Raw genomic sequence first — 22,024 nt, 5'->3', positions numbered from 1 at the left:
GTTTGCTACATTACAACAGCGACTATACTCCAAAATAAATTCATTGACATAAAGTGCTTTTGGATATCCGGAAGTAATTCAAGGCATAATTTCTTCCTTACAGGTTGCAATCTCATGTTCTCAAACTTTCAATGACTTAAAACGACTCAGTTTCAGTGAGGGGCTCGATCAAATCACCCTGGTCTCAGTGACAGGAGAATTAATATCAGCCAGGGCTGAGTGAAGAGGTATTTAAAATCACCCAGATCTTGGTGCAGTATGTGTTTAAAATCCTCTCAGTGAGGGGATTAGACTGATCAGCTTTCATATGTCTACCCCTACCCCACTTCCCCATTCCACCCACAATTAAACGCAGGGCTAAGCACCAGTCAATGTATGAAATGGGCATGTGGAGTGTCAGCACAAATGGCCCCTGGAATCTTGGATGTAGCAAAGCCAGGAATTTCGGGTCTTTCCAAATGATGAGCCATGTTCGAGCAGGATTTATACTGAGACAGGATAATTTGAGATATCTCATAATTATGAAGTGGGTGGATGAATGCATTTTCTTTGAACAAAACATTGGAATTTGAATGGCCTAGCAATATTGTTTAGCACTCTGTCGAAACTACCAACCTAATACCCAAAGTCTTATTTTCTGTTCACCTCAATGAAAAGTGTAGAATGAAAGCAAAATTGTTCAGTAAAAGCAGAAGGCTACTTAAAATTACAGCCTTTGAACAAAAACAAACTTGTGCCAGGAGAAACACTGAAGGCTCTTTCAAACGGCTGCTGTCATGCAATGGACATTTAATCTGCCAGCCCCAGTATTATGCAAACTGTTTCAATTGTTGGCCACTTGTGACACAGTGTTTAAATGTTCAGTCATCGTTTTCTGCTATTCAGCTCCTAGCGTGCCACAGCTTGGAAAATATGCAGAGGATAAAATATTTCTGGACATCTTGTCATCCAAAGCATTCCTGTCTGGAGGAGAAGACACAAGTTTTTGTTTATGAATAATCATTCAAGTCAAAGTATAATTGATCAGAAGAAGGAGCGTTAAGAATGACCATAAAGCCTAGATATTCCCAGAAGATGAATGTGCTGACACGATCACAGCTGTGATCATGTTTGTACCACCCTATACTCCAAGTCCAAACGTTGTAAGTTGAGATTCTACTCTCGTGGCATTGATTCTACTCTAGTGACATGCCTTTGCCTGATACTCCCATGCCATGTTATACGAGCTCTACACTGTCTATTAGATGAAACACTAAAGTGAAGCTCAATCCTCCCTCAAAAACAGATGTGAAAGATCTACAGCACCTTTGATTGAAGAGCAGGGTAGTTCTTCATGGTATAAAACAAACATTTATTGCTCATCCATCACTACTGAAGAAGATTTTTTTGTCATTATTTAATTGTTCTTTGTGGGACTTTGTTGTGCATAATTTGGCTAGCACATTTCTTATATTACAATAGTGACTACTGTGATGAGGGTTCATAACATATTATTTTTTAGGACTCAGTTTGTAAAGTGGAGAAATAATGTATAGCCTTTAAGTTTGATTTCTATTTGTATATTGTGTGTGTTAGGAAGAGAAGAACATAGTTTTAGTTATGTTCTTGAATTCAGAGCTTTTTTTATATTCATTCATGGGATGAGGGCATCGCTGGTGAGGCAGCATTTATTGCCCATCCCTAATTGCCCAGAGGGTGGTTAAGAGTCAACCACATTGCATGGTCTGGAGTCACATGTAGGCCAGATCAGGTAAGGATGGCAGTTTCCTTCCCTAAAAGATATTAGTGAACCAGATGGGTTTTTCCTCCAAAATCAACAAATTAATTACCATCATTAGACTCTTAATTCCAGATATTTGTTGAATTAAAATTCCACCCTCTGCTGTGGCAGGATTTGAACCCAGGTCTCCAAAACACTACCTGGGTCTCTAGATTAACAGTCCAGCGATTTTGCCACTAGGCCATCACCTCCTGTTTTTGGTTATGTCTAAATGAGGTCTTTAAAACCCTGGAGGTGAATAGTTCAGTGCATTTGGAAAAAGAGTAACAGAAGCGAAAAAAATAACTAAGCTGTTGACGAGCAACAAGGAGAAGAAAGGGCGTGTTCAGTTAGAGTTAAAATGTGTAGTTAGTTTAGCAATCTCCAAAAAGGTCCCAAGTGGCTTAAAAGAAAACTCCAGAAGCAGAAACTACAAAATTTAGAGCACATGGAAACCCATGTGTTTCAGCTAAGAGTGCTTAGAAGTCAAGTAAAAAGCTCCAGAAACAATTAAAGTCACACCATTGAACGAAAAACTTAAGTTATCCTTCATTGAGATTTGAGTACTTATAAGGTTGCAAATGGGGGTGAAAGAGTTTAATCTCTATTTCTGATTTTGTAATAAGATGGTTTGAAGTAGGTCTTGTATTGTGTAATATGGTTTGGGTTTTTGTGTGCATAATAAATTTTGAGATTCTTTTGTTAGAGTGACATTGGCAGCCTCTTGTGAATACTTTCAGTGACTGACAATCATGGTAAACAAACAGCAAAAAAATACTTACCTTTCAAGCCAGCTTTCATTTTGGAATTGGACTTGTCCAGTATTATCATCAGCTGTGATTGTATCATTATGTTTCAATTTAAAAATATTTCAATGCTGTAAAGTCTTTTGAGACAAACCACATTTGAAAAGGCTTGAGATAGATGCAAGCATTTCTTTCTTTAAATAGAATATTTTTAAGAAATATGATAACCTTTAATTATATAAGCAAACTTATCTAATCTATGATTACTACTAGAGAAATTAACTCAAGATAGTCTAGTTTTACCTGATATGGGCTCAACGCAAAGAAGTGATTCATTTTGGTAGGAAGAACATGGAAGGACGGCATAAAACAAAGGGCACAGTTCACAAGGTTGTACAGGAGCAGACAGACCGGAGTGTAGAAGTGTACAATTCATTGAGAGTGGCAGGACAGGTTGAGAGAGCAATTCAAAACAATATACAGTGTCCTAGGCTTTATTAATATTGGCTTGGAGTCCAAGTGAGAGGAGGTTGTGCTGAATGTATTTTAGACACTGGTTCAGCCTCAGCTGGAGCATTCTGACAAGTTCTGGATGCTGTACTTTAGGAAGAATACGAAGACATTGGAGAGAGAGTGCAGAAATGATTCACAAGAATGGCTCTAGGGATGAGGAACTTCAATTCGGAAGATAGGTGGGCGGAGTTAAGACTGCTTTCCTTGGAGAAAAGAAGATTGAGAGGAGATTTGATAGAGTCCTGGGCGCTATAAAAGGGGAGAAACTGTTTCCAATCTTGAGCAGATTGAGAAGAAGGCATGAATATCAAATAATTGGTAAAAGAAGCAAAAACGACATGAGGAAAAATCATTTATGTACAGCAAATGATTAAGGTCTAGACTGCACTCCCTGACATTATGGTAGTTGCAGGTCCAATTGAAGCATTCAAAAGGGAATTAGACTACTATCCAAAAAGGAAGATTTGCAGGGCTATGAGGAGAAGGCGGGAGAATGAAGCTGAATGAATTGCTCATTCGGAGACATAGTCAGTTGACTTGACTCTTGTGCTGTTCTATAGCTAGTATTAGTGCTGCTACTTTTAGACGAGCCAAATCAACTGTTTCAATACTGACCTCTTCTCAATCGTGTGACAAAGGCAGCAATTTTATTTCCCCCAAATATTCAAAATTCCTTCAAACATGATGGGGCTAATTTCCATCTGGTTTTGGAGGTGTTTCTCATTCTCAAAAGGCTGAACTTGGAATTTTTCAGGGCAAACACTATTTTCTTCTGCCTCACTGAATACCACTTTATACCTACTACTTTATAATGCTATTTTTTTGCAAGTCACAATGCTCCCTGTGTGCAATGCATAGCCACCTCTGCTGGATTCAAATTCTTCTGTATAAGAGGGGGAAGAAATTTGTATTTCCTAACTTTCATCGAGAACTGTGCATTTAACAAACCAAATAAATGGATGCCTATTTAGTCCTGAGGAAATTCATCGGGCTGTGAAAAGGTAATAAGTAAAGTACAGTGATTGTCCTTGATGTTTTTCTGCAATTTATAAGCCACAAAACGCTCTGTCTGAGGACGTAAAATATTTAGTAGGAAGGGAGGCTGAAAGGAGAATTACATTAAAGCAAAGCCCTATACATCTGAACACCAGAAAGAAGAAGCTCAACTCAACCTCCTGAGCATTAAGAAAAGCCCTTTTAAAATCTGAAATTTAGAATGGAAACACTCCTGTTCCATCTGTGGTACGTAGAGACAAAGATGGAGCAACAGCCTAAAAGTGACTTACGTGTCACCTGCCTGGCTCCAAGGCATGGCTGCACTGAGATTCTACAAGAAGGAGGTGCAGAATGCTGAGGAGGTATCCAGCTGAGAGGCTATACAGGTACAGGATAAAGAACCTTGATATGACCAAACGGCAAGGTTGGAGGAAGCTGTGTCTGTTCAGAGACGTGGTGGTTAGGCATTAGAACATTTTGCAAGAAGGTTTCAAGCCAAAGAGAAATCAGATGCGTTCACTGCCCTAGAAGGTGACCAGGATGCTCGATTCCTTTACATCTTTGCTCTTTTCAAAGCTCCACTGTGGGTCTCTCAATCTGCAGCACACAGGAGTATCCATCAGGTAATTATTGCCCTTTATGCCAGGGTAGTGCATTTCATTTGCTTCAACACAGATGGAGGGCTGCAGACACAGAGGCTGCCAGGATTTTTCTCTGTCCCTGAATGCTCTTAGGTACAGGCTTTAGTTGACTGTGTGCATGTAGCAATAAGGATACCCCATGTGAATGCAGTCAGGCACATCAGCTGAAAGAGGCCACCGCCTCCCTCAACAAGGTAACCCCTCTGTGACCATCACAAAAGGTGCTTACATGTTTAGACCAGTTGCCATGATTTGTTTATCCTCAGGCAGTCTGGATTGTCAAGAAGGTTTAGACTCACCCTCCTTGAGCATAGCTGAATCCTCCAGGAGAAAAGCTAATCCCTGAAAACGTGGTTTCTTACAGAGCTACAACATCCCCTGACTCAGCTGCAGAGAAGGTACACCGGCAGCCTTATCCATACAAGGCCACTCACTGAACAGCTCAGGAATCTTCTAAAGGTGTAGTTCAGGTGCCTGGAGGACTCAGTGCAGTGGGCGCCTCCCAGAATCAATGTGATCTTCTGCATGTTCCACAGTTTTCTACCAAGAACAGTTCAATCTGGACCCCAAGGAGGAATGCGTCTACCCCTCCAATAAGGAGTTGGAAACATTAGGTACCCATAAGGCTGGTGAGGTGAATGTCAACAAGAGAACACTCCCACTCATCCATCCATTTGCTCTAAGCAATTCATGTAGGACCCCATCATCACCAGATGCTATGGTTCATTGTTTGATGGGTCTGTGCCCTGAGGTTGTAAGCTGACCAGGAGTTCAGACTAAGTGATCTGGCTACGTTAGGGAATAGACGTTAGAAAGATCCAGAAGGGTAGAGGATTGATGGACCACAGAAGGATGTACTGCTTGGATTGGCTAAGATAATAAATTATTTGGACTTTATGTACATGCTTGTTAATACAATGATGATAGCTATTATTTTTCACAGATAAATGTATTTGTTTTATTTATGCATTCCTAGTTCCTTGCTTAACACAATTAAATTTATCTAAACAACAGTGATTCCATTAATGCTCTAACTGACACCGATGCCTTTGCTCTCAAACACTCCTAAGTAGTGTCCCCCTTGTGGCCACAGGGAAGGTGAAGACATGTTGCTCACATCCCTGAACATATGGCTGTAAAGGTTGGGGGAGTTAGCTTCATTTTGCAGGGACCCCCGATTAGACTGCATCACCTGCATCTCTGCCAGGGCAGCCTTCCTTGCTTGGACCCAGGACACAGAACACCCGACTGAGGGGCTGAGGAATCAGAGGACGAGGAGATCCACTCCAAATGCACTGAACCCTCGTCTCTTCCTCTGAATGCAAAGGTCCTTGGGATAGTGTCCTCATCACTGGACAGTGTGTGGTGCTGGAGTTCATCTTCCATATCGTCGCTTGCCATGAAATGTATGGAAGCTTCCAATCCCATGATCTCCAGAATCCAGAAGGAAAATAGTAGCCAGTGTGTGAGGACACCCTCACCTCCAAATTCTGCTCCATACTGCCAAACTGAGTTGGGCAAATGTTGTCCATTCCTTCAACATAGTTATCTTAAAATTCTGGAATTCCCAAGCTAAAGGCATTATAGGATTACCTTTATCGCACAAACTGATAAGTTTACAAAGAAAGTGAAGTTCTCAAGATAAACTAAGGATGGGCAATAAATGCCTTTCCAGCACTGCCCACATCCCCCAAATTAACAGAAAGTAAAAAAAAAATTCTACTAATCTCCAGAAATCATGAGGCAGTGTGGGGGAGGATAGAATTTTTACACAACAGGACTTTATCTCATTTGCTTATCAAGATTACTGGGAACTCCTCCCACACACAGCAAGGAGAAAAACCAACATTTCATTGCCCAAACAGACTCCTGGGAGGTTCATGGAGTAAAGAAGAAGCATTTTTTTATATTTCTGATTCTTCATGTTGAGTGCAGTACTTCTCTAATCTGATCCTTCTTTGTCCCTCCAATACAGACTGTGACATCTTAAATTCTAAACCTATGTCTATACATATATTAAGACTTTCCTTTGACTGGTGTCAGCTGCAAGCTAATCTGTCTATTTTTGTATATTCAGACTGATGTGATGCACCAAAGTGTGTATGACTTCATCCATGTTGATGATCGGCAGGAGTTCCAGAGGCAGCTACACTGGGCTATGAATCCACCCCAGCAGGCACCTGGGCCAGAGCCTTCAGGACAGGGAGCTAATGGTGCGTACATTCAGTCTGCTTTCTCATTACCCTCAATGCATCATGGAGTACGAGAAGTGAGCGCTGCCCTTGTACAGTAGCAGTAGGACAAAATTGACTTGGGGTTGTATGAACAGGTGGTGCTGCACCTTCTTGCCTTACAGCACAATTCAGTGATTTTCTAAACTATTTCAGAGGGCCTTAATACTCCACAGCACAGTGTTGGATTGCAGTCAAATATAGACCAGACCAGGCCAGATTCTCCCACTTAATGAACTGGTTGGAGAGTATAATCTTAACTTTGCACAATAACAGAGAATTGATGATAGTCCATCAGCAACCCATTTGACATCTCCCAGTTTTCAATTCCATTGATTTCAATATTTATAATGTTGCACAAAGTCAAAATTCCATCTCAGACTTGGGTCTTCCATCAATCTGGCAGCTTTCATTGCTGTGTTTCTACTGCTGGCCTGCAACTTAACAAATTAATTGAATTGAGTTCTATCATTTTTCATGTTTTCATGTTCACAAAGGCTGGAATATGACCTATGCTCTGTCAATATGGATGATTTTGATAAAAATGCAACAGTAGAGGACTGACATATTTGCCAGCTTTATAATAGGTTATTCTTCCTCACTGAAAATCTCTATATTGTTATTAGCTAGCTCTATCTCTGACCCAAGATGCCATCTAACAAAATCCCCACAGTATTACAGCTCTATCAAGTTATTTTCCCTTCACTAAAACCAACCACAGAAAATGCAGCAGTGGTGCGTTTTCGAATTTCCAAAACCTGTTCTCTGTGCATAAGACTCCCTGTGGGCAGTCCAGCCTAGTCAGATTAATCGCGAAAAACAATGGGTAAACATGCGAATGACCAAGTATAGAGGTAACTAGTTGGATAAATATTAAACTTTGTTAGACTTGGTATCACCTCTAGCTTAGAGGTAGTGCTCTTGCCACTGAGGTAAAACATTGTAGATTTGTGTCCCAGTCTAGAGACTAAAATGCATAATCTGGACTCACACTCCACTGTGTTACTGAAGGAGTGCTGTATAGTCAGAGGTGCTGTCTTTCAGATGGAAAATTAAAGCAAGACAGCATTTGCCCTCTGAGCTGGATTTAAATATTCTGATGACCTACTATTGTGAAGAAGAGCACAAGGTTTCTTCCAGTGTTCTGCTTAATATTTACCAATATCATGCATCAGATTAACTAGTCAAGATCACATTGCTGTTTGTGATAGTTTACTGTGAGCAAATGGCTTCCCAAAATTACAATAACAAATATACTTCAAAGTTACTTCATTGGTTGTACAGCACTATGGAGTAAGATAGAAGTGCAAGTTTTCTTTTCTTCCTTTATAAGAGTGTTTGGAACATTTTTAAGAGATGGTAAACAGATGGAGTTTATTATTAAATGGAATTCTATTTTTGTCAAGAAAATTCAAGTACTGGTTATATTGTTTAATATCTATGATCTACAAACTGAGATAAGTTTGGAAAGTCCAAAATGCAGCGTCAGCTTGGCTCAGTTGATAGCACTCCAGCCTCTGAGTTAGAAGGTTGAGAGTTCAAGCCAATCACAGGCGTGGAGATCATAGTCAAGTCTGATATTTCAGAACTGCACTCCTACTCATCCTCCTGATGGGATATTAAGCCAAAGTCACATTAGTATGTCCAGATGCATATCTGTCCAGAGGACTATCTGAAGAAGAGCAGGGGGAGTTCTCTCTTTGTCATCTTCTCTCAATCAATAGTGCTAAACACTGGTGAATTGATAATCACCTTTGCTGTTTATGAAATGGATGCAGTGATTGGATTCCTTGCATGGATGCTATGAAGTACATTCTGAAAGATATGATAAGGCTTTACCATGCAATGCTAGTTTTCAGTTTTTTTCTATGCTTCCAAGATATATTGAATCACCTGAAGCCTCCTATTGCCTTGTTTACTGCTATATCAGTTGTAGTGGATATGACTGTGACTTGATTTCTTGGTGAGAGATTATTATTCTGAAGCTAACTTTACTTTGTCAAATTTCAGGTGACGAGTATCGGGGCTCTTTCAAAGTTCATGACCCAAAAGTTCTGCCACCAGAGTTTTCTCCATTTTTGAACCGTTGTTTCATCAGCCGAGTGCGATGCCTGTTGGATAGCACATCAGGATTCCTGGTATGTAAACTGTTGAGGAAAGACCTGAAGAGAAAGCTACTGCCTTCAACTGATTTGACATCCAAGGGCAGGAGCAGGGGCCTGATCCCCATGAAAGCATTGTGAATCATCATTGGCGGGGGCCTCCAACATGACACAGTCTAAGTATAACATTTCAGTAGGAGGAGAGGTCTTGTCATGAGCGTATATCTATGTCACTATGTGCCAACCTTAGGTTCCAGTCTGCCCAATCAGAATTGTCAGGCTGGCATCTACCAGTCTCAGAGGCATTTGGGAAATCTCTCCTGCCACTAACTCACTAGAAAGATGACTTTTGTGGCCTTTTCAGCCCTTCCACCTCCCCACTCCAAGGAAAGGCCCACAATTGCTGCCAGCAAGCTTGTTATGCCTCCTTTCTCTCAGCCTTCCAGCCTCTGAGGATCCACTGGCCACATCCAGCAGACCTGAGACATGGGTCTTCACAGTTAGAGAGTCCTCAATCCGGCACTTCCAGATAAATGGACTCAGTCGGTAAGAGTGAAGGCTCACCTACCCCTCCACATGAACCAAACCATTGGAAAATGCACTGTTAGGTTAGGGCCTGGTCTGGTCATCAGCCTTCATTAAGAATACAACAGCTGATAGACCTGGAGAGCCTTCTGGTTCTCATGCTTCAGATAGGAACAGGAGTAGACCATTCAGACACTCAAGCCTATTCTGCCATTCAAATGGATCATGGTCGATCTATATCTTAATTCTGTCTACCTGCCTTGATTTTAAGATACCCAATATCCTTACCCAACAAAATAAGACTGGATCTTCAAATTTTCAGTTGATGTGGCTTCAAGAGAATTTCTGGGGAGAAATTTCCAGATTTTCACTACCTTTTATATGAAAAATTACTTCCTGACATCACCCACATATGGCTCTGCTCTAACTTCAAGGTTATTCCCCTCTCCTCCCTGATTCTGGACTCCTTTAGCAAAGGAAACTGGTTCTTGATTGCTACTCTGGCAATTCTTTTAATATTTAAATATGCTAAGTTGATCACTCCTTGATCTTCCAAATGCAATGGAATAGAAGTGTGTAATTTCTTCACTGTTTCAACCAGTCTTTGCATTCATTATTTTATTGTCAGCTCTGCTTGGTTCTTCATCTTTTCACTCCTCTCACCTTCTCATGGCAGACGATGCAGTTCCAAGGCAGACTGAAGTACCTCCAGGGACAGAGGAAGAAAACTGGTTCTGGAGCCAACCTTCCACCACAGCTGGGTTTGTTCTGTATTGCCGTGCCGCTGTTGTTCCCTCCCATCAGCGAGATGAATCTGAAAGGCTTGCTCCTCAAAACCAAGCACAGGCTCGACCTCAGTCCTCAGGCACTCAATGCAAAGTAAGCGACAAGTTCCCTAACTCAATCGTATTAGAATGATCAGCAATGCACTTCATGAGATGGCAGTGGAAGCAAATAAACTAACTTTCAAAGTATATGCATGAGAAAGACAATTTTGCAGTGCTCTGGGGAAAGAGTGGAGGAGTAAAACAAACTGCATAGTGTTTTCAAGAGCACTGGTACTAGGATGATGAACACCTTCAGTGCTTTTTGATTCCATAATTAGTCAAACAGAGACAAGGAAATAACAAGAGAGCTCATGAGAAGATGAAGTGCACTATCTCTTTTGAGGATGTTCTAAATAAAAATTGTCTTTTGGAGAATGAATCTCAACATTCTTACTAGGTCTGGCGTGATCTTTAACTCCAGTCCCATGATAACATGGTTGGCTTTTAGCTGCCTTCTGAAGGTGCATGTGACTGCAACTCAAAGTAACAAGTAATGGACAATGAATGTTCTCCATGCTGAAACTGACTCATCTCAAATTAATACATTTTTGAAAACTTTAAAATATCATATGCCCAGCAATAATGTCGATTGATTATTTTTTTAATTTAACAATCAGAAATACAAATAGCCAAACTAAGTTCTTAAGTAGTTACATTTATGTATCAAATTGGACATAACTATTATGTTTTTGTCCTGGACTTTTTAGAATCTATAACTGTTTTTAATTTATGGGTGTCACTGGCCAGGTCAGCATTTATCTCCTGTTCTGAATTATCCTGAGAAGATGCATAGCCTTTATTGTAAGCTGCTAGCAAGTTAATCTATCTGAGTGGCTTGTTAGGCTTTTTCAGAAGGTGGTTAGTATACAGTCGCAGTGAAAGTTATTTTTGCTGATCCAAACACTTTATTTCCACATTTTTATCTTCATCACTGAAGATAAATGTCTTTGTCTCTATTAGCCTGTTTGTCCATAAACAATATATCTCAAACTAACAGATGAAGTTCAACAAAATTTGGTACACAAAGTAGGGTATGGCCCAAGGAAAACTGCTCAGTTTTTGGTGAAGATGTAAATCTGGACTTTGGAATTTTTTGAAGATTTGTTAACTTTGGGGCATGGGGCAAATTGACACTTCTAAGAGAATGTTGTGAGTTGTTTAATTTTGAGCATTGTTAATTGTTTTAGAAGGTTGTGGATTGTCTCAGCAGATGTGGTAGAGTTTGCCATAGCTGTCAAAATGCAAACAGAGTTCCCTCTTCATTTGTTTTAAATCGAATTCAAACTGTCAATGTGCCATTGAGATACCTGAACTCATGTTATCTGGATTATTAATTTAAGTCTCTGAATTACTGGCTGAGTGGCCTAACCGTCATTTTTACTATTATTTTGGTAAAGTCTCTGGATGCAGCAGGCACTCAGCAACCAACTAAAAACAATATATTTCCCAGCTTCAAGTCAGATTACTTCAAAATGCATGAATTGCAACTGCCTCCATTATCCTCCACCTCCTCCATCCCACCCTGGTCTACTTTCACTGATCAGAAGCAAAGCTATTTAAATTCAGGAAAACAACCTGTAAGGAGTCTTCAAAGGTTAGGCAATACCAGATGGCCTGCAGGGTAAACCAAAATGTCACCCGTTCCTCTTCTGAACTCCTTTCTCATCCTGCCTTCATTTCTTCCTAACCCACTCCTCACATCCCCTGCCCCAAACACAACTGGGCCTGGTTTAAATTGGGGAAGATCCTTCTTATAATTCATAACAGCTAAGCCTCCGACTTGGGGAAGACTAAAGATCAGAAATGAAATTCTTAAGACCTGAGACCGGTGGATTTTTGTTGAGTAAAGAATCAAAGAGTACAGAATAAGTGCAGGTAAATGTAGTTGATCAAGTCTGCCACAATCTTAACAAATGTTAGTAATGACTCAAGGGGCTGAATGGCCTATTTCCTTTCCTACGTGGTCAGAGCTCTTTGCTCAGAAGCAAACTTGATATCAATTGAATGGAGATGAAATAAGAATTAGCATATACATTTTATTTTCAAATGTCACTGTTGGGAGATAGTATTCAAATTTGGCGATGCAACAAAAAAGGCTTGGGGATGATCTTTCTGCTGGCTGTTGAAGAATCTGCCCCTGTTTTTCTGCTTTCTCCTGCTCAGTCTTAAACTCCAATTAAATCAGATGTGGCTATTAGGGCAATGAGCTGACTGATAAATGAAAACAGAAATTCTGTGTTTTTATTAATAGGGACAGACAAAGCAAAATTCAGCATCCAGTTTCCTCGCCTTTCCTCAGTGCTTCCCCCACCCCCGCAAACACCCACCCTCAAATTCACTATCTGACCTGAAACAAACAGGGTTACTTCAGGACACAAAGCACTCCATCCAATAAGTGGGTCAGAATACAGATTGTCAACACACATGATGCCAAATCGAGTGTTTCCAGCATTATGTTTTTGTTCTGAGAATATTTAGTTCCTGAATTCTATCCCCTCCATCAAAATACTCACTCTGAGTTCCACCGAGCAATATAAGTCCAGCATTTCCATCTGCTGGTAAACAGCCGGAATTACACATGCATCTAAATCCCTTTTATTGTCCTCTTAAGCTGCAAAGCCAACAGTCATTGTACTTGGCAATATTTTTAAATCATTTGGAACAGACATTGTAGTTAAAGGAAAGTGAAATCTGCCCTATTTTGCCCCTGCTTCTGCTCATTGTATTTTTCAATTAAGCCAATTTATTGCTTTATCCCTAAATGCCTTCAAGAAGGTGGTTTTTGTCACAATATTAATTTGCGTATTAGATACTATATAGTACTTGATATTGAATATGGTACGGTACCCCGAAACCCACAGATTTTTGTGAAAGCTAAATCTGGGATTTTCATTGTTGCTCTTTCAACCTGAGATGTGATATTAATGAGTCACCTTCTTTAAACACTGCAGTTCGTGGTGCGGATACAGTTAAGTGTCTTGTAACATTCTTACTAAATTGACAATGAATACAATTTGTCGAAGCCAGTCTGATTTTTACATTGCATGGAATCTTATAGTATATACAATGCATTACTAGCAGCTAAATTTCATTGCCTATCCCAGGCATCAAATCTTCCAGGGTACTTTGCACAGGATGTCATGCTTTGGCACTTAGACCTGTGAGAGTGATAGTTTGTAATGTGCACAAGAGAAGATAATGTAGAAAATGCCTGAATTATAATAAAGCTCAAAGAGACCCTGAGCCAATTGCAATTGATCCCTCATTCAAAAAACGGCTAGATATATCCTTGGAAATTAAGGTCATTCAGATCTTTTCTCTGTCCCAGTAAGGCCCAATTGACTCTCTCATTCGAAGGTTGCCCATTGCCTTTCCTATTGGCTTGTTTTTGACAGGGGCACATGTGGTAATAATCCCCACCTGAGGAAATCAAAGTCTACAACTACAGTAATCAGGATCCCCCGTGTTCATGTGGTATAGTAAGTGTTCCAGAAATCTCCCTTGTACTATTTGATCTTCCTGTTGCTACAAATTCTTTCTGTTTTATGGAACAGAGAAACAGGAATAGGTCATTCAGCCCCTAAAGCCTGTTCTGCCATTTTGTTATTTTGTATCTTAACTTTCACCAATCCTGGCTGTGTAGCCTGTAATATCTTTGTCTAACAAAAACCTGTTGTAATGATCCTAGCTGATATTATTACTGGACAAGCAGATCTGTTCTGAGGAAGGGTGACCGGATCCGAAACGTTAACTCTGTTTTATCCTTCACAGAAGCTGCCAGACTTGCTGAGCTTTTCCAGCAACTTTGTTTTTGAGGAAGATCCCAGACTGAAATTTAGTTGGATTATCATATTTTGTTTTTTTTATTTAACTAGCTTGTTTTTCATTGAACCACAAGCACACAATTCTGTAGATATGGTTTAATCAGAAAACAAAAGTTTAATATGAGAAAGAAATTAAGATAAAACAGAATAAACCCAGCTGTTTATGTGAAATACAATTTGAAAGATTTTGAAACACAGAATAAAAATACAATCCCATCTATTCCAACACCATCATTTACAGCACTCGGTATCAGAGAGAGTCCCCTTCTTTCATACATCTACAGGTTTGATGTACCTTTTCGTTCAATTCTCAGCTTTAGGAGTTTGATAGTCTTTTCCTCAATTATTCGCACAACTGAGCATAGACCTTCTCAGCTTCAAATAACCCCTTCAGGGTTCAAACCAAACACTTTGGTTTGAAGCCTTCAAATAAAATGGTGCCATTGAGGTAACCTATTTCCTAACTGTTCTAAACTGATTTCTTTCTCCAGGAGAAGCTGTTTCTTACATCTTACTTCAACTAGGACCTCGTGAACTGAAACCAAAAGTTTTCCAAGCTATAGGCTTGTCCCCTAAAAAATCAATTCCTGATTCTTCTAAACCAAGTTCAAGCACTGCTGTTTTGTTTCATTGTAAAACTCGAGCAATGCAAACAAATACACATTACCACTCCACGAACTCTTTCTCTGAGATAACAAGGTGTAGAGCTGGATGAACACAGCAGGCCAAGCAGCATCAGAGGAGTAGGAAAGCTGACGTTTCGGGCCTAGACCCTTCTTCAGAAATGGGGGAGGGGAAGGGGATTCTGAAATAAATAGAGAGAGAGGCAGATAGAAGATGGATAAAGGAGAAAATAGGTGGAGAGAAGAGAGACAGGTCAAAGAGGTGGGGGTGGAGCCAGTAAAGGTGAGTGTAGGTGGAGAGTTAGGGAGGGGATAGATCAGTCCCGGGACAGGGACAGATCAGTCCAGGACAGGTCAAGGGAGCAGGATGAGGCTGGTAGGTACGAGATAGGGGTGGGTCTTGAGGTGGGAAGAAGGACAGGTTAGGGAGGCGGGGACAAGCTGGTTTTGGGATGTGGTTGGGGAAGGGAGATTTTGAAGCTTGTGAAGTCCACATTGTCCTTATTATTAGTCCTTAATATTTAATCTTTTCAGCTCCTGTGGTGCAATACCCTGAACTGAACACGGTGCACTAGATGCTGTCTGAGCAGAATTTTTTATGAATTTAACATAACATCTACCCTCTAGTGATGCAATGGTTCCATTTTGTTGCATGCAGGGGCAAAGCAGCTGCAGGATGGTCAGACGCAGAACTCCGAGCAAGGTCAGGTTGCCACTACCTCCACTTCACAGACATGCTGTACTGCGCAGAGAACCAAATACGAAGTAAGTTCCCCACAAACACCTCCATCTCGCTATGTCTCTCTCCTTTTAAAGCTTGTTCATTTAACTTAGTCTTTGCCAAGTTATTGGTCACCTATCCTGATGTGGCTCGGTGTTATATTACGCTTGATTACATTTCTATGAAACATAATGGCACTTTTTGATTGGTTGAAGGCACCATATGAATATAAAGTTGTAGTAGGTTAGAATCTCCACTCCACAATCAATGGTGTGAAATTTTCCAAATTGATTAGAAACAGGAAGGCTAAGCAGAATAAAGTTGATCAAATGTTATTCTGAGAAATGTTTTATGTTCTCACAAACAGTGATGAATGCTGAAGAAAAGGGTGTCACAGTCTTCAGAGTACTCACAAAGGAAGGCCAATGGGTTTGGCTTCAAAGTAGTGGCCATCTGCCCTACAGGAACAAAACCCCAGAAGATGCCACATCACCTAAAGAGGAAATCAAGTAAGTCTTATTTCACAATTTTTGTATTATTGTCATTCACTGACTATTAATTATTTTTTATTTTAAATGTCAAAATGTACATTTTTGTTTTCCTCCAGTGTTGCTGTCAGAAGCATTCTGGAGATTAATCTTTACATTCTTGGGATCTCCAGGGTAATCCAGGACTTTTGTGCATTTATTACCAGTTCCTTTACCTGCAACTCTATTTAAACTACAGTCAGTACAAATTGTAATCTTACCTCACTTAGAAGAGGATTATCTTGGTTCATTTATCTATTAATTTGATCAATAATATAATCCTGTTTTCTTGTATATCTACAAAGCTTTGTTCTTGCACTCAGTGCACAGAAATGAGCTGTGAACGAGGGAGTAATCCCAATTGCTTCTGCCCAGAAGAGTACTTAAAATGCTATAACCAGCCACTTTAAAATTGAAGTTAATGCAAATGGGTGAATGCCTAGATTCATGGTTGATAATCTTCAAAGCCATACTCTATGCATGGTGTAATAATGTTTCTCACTTTCCACAGGGATGTAGAGAGATCCGGAGAGGAGCGCCTGAGGAACCAGTCAAATCCTGACCAGACTGCCAGTGCCAACAGACTAGTGTACGGCAACTGCACTGAAACACCTCTGCAGTTAAAACATCTGTATGAGCAGCATGCAGAAAAAGAAGGAAGAGAGGAGAAATATGAGACCATTAAAAGTGACGGTGGCATCAACCAAAATGAGCCACTTAATTTTTGCACCTCATTTCCCAGGGGTCCAAAAGTTACCATGGCAGATGATTTATGGGGTCCAGAGTATTCCAGAGGTCTCTCGAATTTGCAGCCACCAAAACAAATGGAGAAGATAGGTAACATTCCTGGTCGTGAGGCCAAACCCTTCTGTGGCAGAAGTAGACTGCTGTCCGAGCCCCGGCTCAGATGTAGCACCCAAGCCTCCAGCTTTCAAGGTATACCCCAGAGCTTCAGGAGCATTGGAGAAGAGGTGCAGCAGAACCAGCCCTATGGCAGCTTGCCATACACCAACCTGGATGGCTACCCGTCTGAAAGCTGTAAGACTGATGATGCCAGCTTTGTGGCTAGCAGGCCAAAGGAGCACCCCACTGCGGGGTACTGCAACAGTGCAGAAGTGTTTCTGGGAGTGCACATCAAAAGTGAATATAGTCCTGACCCGCACAATGAATTGGACGAGCCACTGGGATCTCCAAGTCAACAATGGGCTGACAGTGGAGAAGTTGGGCAGAAAATGGCAACAAGCTTCCCAGGGCAGCCTCAGGTGAAGTGCGACCCCAACGCGCTGGAGCAGTTGCCACCTTGTGAAAAACTGAAGACTCCTCTGCTACCCCCATTCTGCAGAGCCAGCATGGTCAAAGGCAACGGCCTGTGGATGACAAACAGCACATGTAACCACAACAGGCTGTTGAAACATGACATAGACATGGCTCATTTCAGTCCACAGAGGGCTGTCCAGTCCCGTTGCACTCACCATGATCAAGTCGCAGACTGTTTACAGGCAGGTGCCTTCCCACAACGTCCTATCCAGGACAAGGGCTTAAGTCAGGAGACACACAAAATACCGCTGCAGTTCAAAGGTCATGACCTAATCCACACAGTCATCAAACGCGAACCCTCACTCTCTCCTCCTTGGTCTTGTGACAATCCACACAACATACAGTCAAGCTTACAAAGAAATATGCCCAGTTGTTTGTTAAATTCATTGACTCACAAAATTACACAGAACACATATTTGTAATTTTTGTTTTATAATGAAATTGTTTTACAGTTTTTATTTCAAAATGCCTTTGCTCTGAGAATGTTTAATGAAAATATTTACTTTGCTGTAAACCCTGATGTATTACCTATTGCCATTTATTTTGCAATTTTGTATGAAGACTTTCATTATAATTTGCCTATGATGTATTGTGTATGAATGTAGCAGTCTTGGGAGTACATGAAAAACATTGAAATACTTGATACTTATGTCTGAAGAATTCACAGGTAGAACAATAATTGGATTTGTACAGTGCTTTTAACATAATAAATATCCCAAAGCACTTTAAAGCTACATTAACAGACGAAATTTGATGCTAAGCCTGTAAAGAAGGTATTTGGACAACTTGACCAAAGAGGTAGGCTTTAAGGAGTGTTCTAAAAGAAGAGAGAGCTAGAGAGGAAAAAAGGGTCAGTGGGGCAGTTGGGAAATTCCAAAGCTTAGGGTCTACACTTTGAAGGCATGGCCTACAGCTAAATGGAATAAATTCCTGATATTGAGTGTACAGACTGTTAAAATGAGGGCAACTGTTTGGTTAAAAGATATGTAGCCTTCATGTTGCCTGGTACAAAAACATTTAATCTCTTTTTATCCTCGTCCTTGAGTTGCTGGTCTTGTCCTTAAGACAGTTGTCCACTGTTCTGCTGTTGATATCTTGTCTGAAATTTTTTTCATGTTATCAGTCTATGAAATAGCAGATCCACTGTATAGCTCAGCCTCATCTAGTCTGAACCTGATATCCACAGAGTTCCAGCACCTGAACGTTGGTGATCATGGAGAAATGAGGTGTATTTCACCCGAAATGACCACATTCAGGCTAATTACAATCCCGTGATGCTTAACAGGACAGCACAGATCAGAGATTAAGTGTAGGATCTTCCTTTCTCAGTATCGTACCTGGGCTTGTTTCTTTTTCCACTTTAAACCATCTAATGCATGACTAACTTAGATTGTTGTGCACACTACTTTGCGAACTATGTGCTTGACAAACAGCATAAAGTGCAGAGAGTTTTCTGTTCTTTTTTAAATGAAAGAAGGAAATGAAGTATCTTGGGACATCTGTTTGCATCGAAGGCACTATGTAAATGCATGCTGTTGGATCCAACACATAGGATAACAGAGTTTAGAGATGCGCCTCACCTATATATTGATTTTCTATTGTCTTTGGGCCTGTGTCCGCAATCATGCGTGTTCAAACCTGCTCTGTAACAGAACGTAGAGCAGGATTTTCATCCTGTTATGCAACAGGAACATGGCATCATTTTGCACCACTAACTAGCATGCCAGTTTACCAGCATTATTCTGGCCCCAAGCCATTTTTGTGAAGGCCTGTTCAGGGGTGGAACAGCTACCCACCTGCAACTGGGTCGTAGGTAGTTAGAGTCATTAAGAGCCCAATTAAGGTTTTGGACCACAGGCCGACTGGGATATTCTTCAAAATGGAAAAATCCTATTTCTTCCTTACCAACAATGGTGGGCTGCAGTTCCTTCTGTGCTGGAGGGTGTCTCATTGGCTTCTGTGCTTTAAAAGCCCACCCACCAGTGTTAATTGGATGGCAGGCATGTTTTCAAGTCCCTAATTAGCTAGAATCAAGGCAAAATCAGTGTCAGATGACCCTTCCTGACAAAATGCAGAGTTGGAAACAGGATTTGATCCCAATGTCAGGGTCCTGATCCTAAGCAGAAAAATCTACCCATGGACTGAGTAGTATAATGGTTATATTGTTGGGCTATACCTCTATAGAGTATAAGTTCACATCCAATGTGACCATGTGGCTGTTGGATTGTCATTAAAAACACTGACGTCCTTTCAGGAAGGAAACCTGTCACCTTTGTCCAGTGTGGTCTCTGTGTGTGATTTCATAACAGACTTTCTGTTATGCTCTGGAAGAGACCATAACAAACTCAGATACTCAGTTGCATCACTACCTTCTCAAAGTAATCAGTGAGTGTCAATAAATTATTGCCTTGCCAATGACGCCAATATCCCATTAGCAATTTTGTTAAAACCATAGGTGCCTGCAACATATTCCTCATCTTTTATGTTTGCATTTGTATGGCGTTTTGAATACTTACCAAGTCAAAATGGTTTTGTATATTTTGTTCAAAAGTGTCATAATCATAAGAATCTGAAAACACAGGCAATAATCACATGAAATCAGGCACATCAAGTTGTTTCATTGACATAGTAAGATAGGAGCATCACACTTTATTAAATTCTTACTTCAGAACATCATTCTGATTGCATCTACATAAAAATATCAATGTTACTTGTAACAATAAATTAGAGCTAAGGTTGAAAGTAGATACCCTTTTAAACAATTTTACCCCATTGCATTCATTCATTATACCTGTGACCTAATTACTGCAAGATTAAAGGGATTTCGCCTCAGTAAATCACTGGGAGACATTAAACATTGTTCAATACATCACATATTAATTGTGATGACCCCAACATTATGTTTTAATTCAGACAGATTCCCTGTGAAGATTTATATAATTCTCTTCGCCTGTTGTCTCAAAAATGTTTATTCTTGTGTGTTGTCTCTTTCAGAATGCCAGAAAGAGAAACAAATATGCCTAGCCTATTAAATCAAGTATTAAAGAAATAAAATTTTGAGAACAAGTGCTTCTTCATCACTGTTTACAAACTGTTAAAATACATTGTCAATGTTGCTGCTCATTTTTGTAAGTAAATATAAAAACAGCAATAATGTACAGAAAGCAACATGTATTTATGAAATGACAATTTAGCTTCAACATATGTCATATCTTTAATACTTTGCTTTTGTTTGTGTCTATTAATCTTTTTCTTTTGGGGTAGTGCGGATTATTGCAAAAAAGCACTTGTTGGTCAAATATTTGCTGATAACCATTCCTCTGTTCCAACAAATTGCCTTAAAGCCAACTTTATAAACCCACTCCACAACAACAACAAACAATAACAACACAAACTTCATAAACCCACTGCTGTAACAAATAGGTGTTTAGCAGTTCAAACCTATGACTGCTAAGTTCTTGTTTCCTGTCAGCTCCCCACTTCCCTTTAGGAGAACGTCAAGATTTTTGCACCAAGTTGTTCTGCAGTTCCTATTGCATATTTTAGAAGTTATTGCACCGGCAGATATTTCTGAGATCCTTTGCAAGTTTTAAATTATATCTTATATTCAATGCTAGTCAATCTTAAGTAGTGTTGCACACATGCAGTCAAGACCTAATATTGTTTTCAGATGGAGGAAAACACAATAATGTATTTCAGAGATAGTAGGAACTGCAGATGCTGGAGAATCCGAGACAACAAGGTGCAGGGCTGGATGAACACAGCAGGCCAAGCAGCATCATAGGAGCAGAGAGGCTGACGTTTCGGGCCTAGACCCTTCATCAGAAAAGGGGGAGGGGAAGGGGGTTTTGAAATAAATAGGGAGAGAGTGGGAGGCGGATAGAAGAGGGATAGAGGAGAGGATAGGTGGAGAGGAAACAAACAGGTCGAAGAGGCGGGGATGGAGCCAGTAAAGGTGAGTGTAGGTAGGGAGTTAGGAAGGGGATAGGTCAGTCCAGGGAGGACGGACAGGTCAAGGGGGCGGGATGAGGTTGGTCGGTAGGAGATGGAGGTGCGGCTTGAGGTGGGAGGAGGGGATAGGTGGGAGGAAGAACAGGTTAGGGAGGCAGGGACGAGCTGGACTGGTTTTGGGATGCGGTAGGGGGAGGGGAGATTTTGAAACTTGTGAAATCCACATTGATACCATTGGGCTGCAGGGTTCCCAAGCGGAATATGAGTTGCTGTTCCTGCAACCTTCGGGTGGCATCGTTGTGGCACTGCAGGAGGCCCAGGATGGACATGTCGTCTGAGGAATGGGAGGGGGAGTTGAAATGGTTCGCGACTGGGAGGTGCAGTTGTTTGTTGCGAACCGAGCGTAGGTGTTCTGCAAAGCGGTCCCCGAGTCTCCGCTTGGTTTCCCCGATGTAAAGGAAGCCACACCGGGTACAGCGGATGCAGTATACCACATTGGCAGATGTGCAGGTGAACATCTGCTTGATGTGGAAAGTCTTCTTGGGGCCTGGGATGGGGGTGAGGGAGGAGGTATGGGGGCAGGTGTAGCACTTCCTGCGGTTGCAGGGAAAAGTGCCGGGTGTGGTGGAGCTGGAGGGGAGTGTGGAGCGGACAAGGGAGTCACGGAGAGAGTTGTCCCTCCGGAAAGCAGATAAGGGTGGGGAGGGAAAGATGTCTTTGG

General features: G+C 40.9%; 1 protein-coding gene across 1 annotated transcript in view; it reads left to right on the top strand.

Annotated features, from left to right (window-relative positions):
• The window catches only part of LOC109913504 (aryl hydrocarbon receptor repressor-like), a 28,367-nt gene extending 8,002 nt beyond the window's left edge, over positions 1–20,365 (top strand). Inside the window, exons 3-8 of the mRNA XM_048611867.1 lie at positions 6,733–6,868; positions 8,897–9,024; positions 10,190–10,392; positions 15,446–15,552; positions 15,876–16,017; positions 16,547–20,365. Of these exons, the coding sequence (XP_048467824.1) occupies positions 6,733–6,868; positions 8,897–9,024; positions 10,190–10,392; positions 15,446–15,552; positions 15,876–16,017; positions 16,547–17,774 (1,944 nt within the window). The 3' untranslated portion in view covers positions 17,775–20,365. The remainder of the gene's footprint in view (positions 1–6,732; positions 6,869–8,896; positions 9,025–10,189; positions 10,393–15,445; positions 15,553–15,875; positions 16,018–16,546) is intronic.
• The last annotated feature ends 1,659 nt before the right edge of the window (positions 20,366–22,024 follow it).

The sequence above is a fragment of the Rhincodon typus genome, chromosome 2 (genome assembly GCF_021869965.1).
Source record: "Rhincodon typus isolate 14 chromosome 2, sRhiTyp1.1, whole genome shotgun sequence".
In the NCBI taxonomy this organism is placed as follows: Eukaryota; Metazoa; Chordata; class Chondrichthyes; order Orectolobiformes; family Rhincodontidae; genus Rhincodon; species Rhincodon typus.
Note: the sequence above shows the minus strand (reverse complement) of the source record. Positions and strands in the feature narration are given on the sequence as shown.